The sequence below is a fragment of the Pinus tabuliformis genome, chromosome 8 (genome assembly GCF_031772625.1).
Source record: "Pinus tabuliformis cultivar Carrire ecotype Pingquan chromosome 8, CPIR1, whole genome shotgun sequence".
Lineage (NCBI taxonomy): Eukaryota > Viridiplantae > Streptophyta > Pinopsida > Pinales > Pinaceae > Pinus > Pinus tabuliformis.
In genome coordinates this window covers 1,046,920,404-1,046,924,051 of record NC_142294.1, presented here as the reverse complement: position 1 = coordinate 1,046,924,051, position 3,648 = coordinate 1,046,920,404, and the positions used below count along the sequence as shown (strand labels likewise).

General features: G+C 39.6%; 1 protein-coding gene across 1 annotated transcript; it reads right to left on the bottom strand.

The window, feature by feature from the left end:
* Nucleotides 1–1,508: 1,508 nt before the first annotated feature.
* LOC149238948 (Pentatricopeptide repeat (PPR) superfamily protein) lies at nt 1,509–3,369 on the bottom strand. The gene has a single exon (XM_089373247.1). The coding sequence runs from the start codon at nt 3,300–3,302 to the stop codon at nt 1,623–1,625; it is 1,680 nt and encodes a 559-aa protein (XP_089229373.1). The 5' UTR covers nt 3,303–3,369; the 3' UTR covers nt 1,509–1,622.
* Nucleotides 3,370–3,648: the final 279 nt, after the last annotated feature.

Genomic DNA, 3,648 nt, shown 5'->3' with positions numbered 1-3,648 from the left:
ACCCAAATATAGACATCCAAATCGTTTGACATGTGAAACTTAACACGGACTCATTTTTGAAGGCTAGGGAAAAAGAAGCGAATTAATTCATGGCAGATAAAACCCCAAATAGGCACTAAATACAGTGCAGAAATTACCAGAATTGCATAGATAGGGTTGGAAATTCCACCCAATTGGGGCTGCAAAGTTGGGCAGACTGCTCAACTGAGAAGTCTTGAGACTTGAACTCACAGACAGAAACACTAAGGTATTACCACAAAACCAAGGGTCTCCCGCAACAATAGCAGTGTAATGTGATTCATCCATAAATGAAAACAATAAACATTCTAGTCACACTATGGGTTCTCAAACTCTCTCATCCAGATTCCACGTGGCTCCTAGAGTTCCTTAACCCAGGCCTTAATAATGGACTTAGGTGGAATTCAACTGACCAACTCCCCAATTGTGTGTCGTTTAAGCTAATCACAAACACTCGAATATTCATCATTTGAAATATCCATGGGAGTTTCAGCAAAAGAAATTTCATTACCTCATAGAAGACCTATGGAACAAATTTTCATGGAGCCTTCATGAGAGCCATGGCTGTAGTCAATGGATTAATTGTTTCCGTGAATAACCAGAGCTGTCCTCAAATCAGAAAATCCGATTTCAAGGTGCCTGCAGGGCTCGTGACAAGCATGATTGGCTGTGTAGGACCACCATAGGACAGCTACGCTGTCAGGAGAAAGAGTTAAAGAAAAAGCGATGGTGAATCAAGGCAATCAGATCCAAACCATCACACCATCTAACCCTAGCCGAGCTCTGATCTCCAGCAATGAAATTCATTGTTTGGTTATTTTGGTGAAGATGCAACGGATGCTCCATTAACTAGATTCCTCCCATTAAAATCTCCGTAATTTTTTTGTCTACATCCTAGGTCCTTGCTAATTAGCGTTACTCAATTGATATCCTCAAAATCATGTTGCCATCGAGCTGCCATTTGCCAGCAAAAGTTTTGACATGGGTCAAAAATGACTTGACCAAAGAACATCGTTCCATATGACATCTATAGTGTGCAGATGCCAGTAAAACTACAATCCCAAAATTTCTTACGACGTGCTATTACCAAAATAAATACTGCATATAGCCACCAACTTTAGGCCCAATAGACGTTTTCCTAATACCATTATGTTTACTCTACAAAGGTGGACCACTTAGCCCTAGTTGTTGCACTGAACAAACAGACAGTAACCTAATTCAAAGCCTGATCCACATAATTAATGGACCATACATTGGACTGTACACACAAAGGATATCTTTTGAAAATGCTCGTTTATGGATAGAGGTACCTGTGGAAGTCAGCTGGCTATTATATAAACTGAGAAGCTGCTTTCATCACAGCACTTCGACAAATAAAAGTGTTCACCTTGTTCCAGCTGCCATTCAGTAACAAAGCAATATGCATAATCAACTTAACAATAAAACAAATAACTGTAAGAATACGGTGCAATTTGAATGCCATCATCCACTGGATTTCAAATCGAACTTCATTATTTTATCTAAAAGCTAATTTATGTTCTGCATTTTTCTTTGACTATAGATCCTTAATGAGCAGGCCATGAGCATGAGAATCAGGCATATAACTATTCTTTGGTCATTTCATGACAAAGCTGAGAAGCCTCCTCAGTCTTGCCTATCCCACGCAATCCCTCCATCACCATTTTGTAAATAGAAGCATCAGGAATAAGACCTCTCTGAGGCATTACACTCAGAAGCCTTCTGGCTTCCTCTATTTTCATGTTCATACAGAGGCACCTAACAATCAAATTAAATGTCATAATACTAGGTGTGAGAGTTTTGTACTCCATTTCATAATACAACTTCAAGACCTCTTGTATGTTGCCTTCTTTACAATATCCATCAATTAAGTTACTGTAAGTGCTTTCATTCGGAGTAAAATTCTTCTCCAACAACATTGTGAACATGTGATTGGCTCTTGGAGCCTGCCCTCTCTTGCAAAGTTGGGAAATGAGGTCATTGCAAGCAGAAACACTAGGCAGAAAGCCTCTTTCCAACATTTCATCTTGCAAACTGCAGGCCTCCTCTAGGCTTTCTATTTTGCAATATCCCTGAATAAGAAAGTTATATGTCACATCATAAGGTTTCATGCCTTGTTGTATCATTTCTGTCATGAGGTCTCTTGCTTTCTTAATCATTCCCTTGCTGCAGTAGCCACCAATGAGGGCGGTGTAAGTAAAGTCACTAGCATCAAGCCCTTTCATGACCATCTCTTGATGAATCTCCATGGCCTGCTGTAAGTCACCAATTTTACATTTTCCATAAAGCATCAAAGCATAAGCAACAGCTAGTGGAATCAGACTTCTCTTCATCATCCTCTTTAATAACATGTTTCCTTCCTCCACCCTTCCTTCTTCCAGAGCACGCAAAACAAGCGTAGCATTGACAACACCTGCACTGGTACTTCTTTTCCTTTGAATTTTATCAAGTAAATCAATGGTTTTCTGCAGTGCACCCTCCTTGCAGAGGGCACTGACCAAAATATTTAGAGTAATGTTGTTAGGGTAAGTTCTGCTGATCAACATTTCTTCATATATTTTCCAAACCATCTTAGTTTGATCAGATTTTTTAACAACTTGAAGAAGGGTGTTCCAGGCCCGGAGACTCGGAACAAACCCATGGTCTTTCATGAGATGACAAGTATTGATAGCTTCCCCGAACATTCTTGCCTTTGCATAGGTGTGTATTAAAAAATCAAACACTGCGGGAGTGGAACCCATCGAATTATAGGTGTTTAGCAATGCTTCAAAAATAAAGAGGCTCGTCTTACCGGGGGAAGGGGAAGAAGGGGCATACTTCTTTATGAGATCTTCAAGCAGAGGTTGTGCATGAAGAAACATGTTGGCCCGAACAAGAATATGGATGGTGATCGAGTAGGATTGAATGGTGTGTTGCATCGCTTGTCGGTGTCCTGCCCACTGAAAAAACTTGAGAGCACATTTGGCGTCGTAGGGAGACTTGGAGGAGTTGTTGTCCTTGTTCAATCTGAGTAGAACTTGATCAATGTGAACATGACTCAGACTCAATCTGGTTGTCCTTCGTCTTGAATCTTCTATATGAAGGCTCAGGCTATCCCAATTACTACCGTGTTTTACTATCTCATACATTCTAGACATGAATTTGGTGTTATAATCTTCCTCTCCTTCAACTGTTGGTGGCGATAATCCAGCAGAGCAGAGCTGCCTCATTCCAAGGACAGAAAATTGATTATTTGTGATCATACTTCTCCACCTGGGCATCATCATCAACCAGATATAATGAAAAAACCCATATCAAGGAAAATGGAAACCTACCTATCAATTAAATAATGAATGTGCGAAATGTGAAGCTTTCTCCTTTTATCGTTGAAGTATGCAATGTTTTTATTGGAGCATGTAATTTTGATTATGTTGTTTTTAAGTTAGGTGTCTTTATTGTTGGATTCAGCCTTAATGGTTAGCCGGTTAGCTAGCATTCTCTCAAGAGTTTAACTGTTTAGAAAATTGGTGGCCATGTTTATGAAAAGAAAGAAAAAAAGAAATTATTTTAATGTTTATGAGGCTAAAGATAGTCTATGGGACAGATTGCTTCTTCATCTGCTTGATGTATTTG

Coding starts and splice junctions, on each gene's coding strand:
- LOC149238948 (XM_089373247.1), bottom strand. CDS start 3,302: ATGATGATGCCCAGGTGGAGAAGTATGATCACAAATAATCAATTTTCT.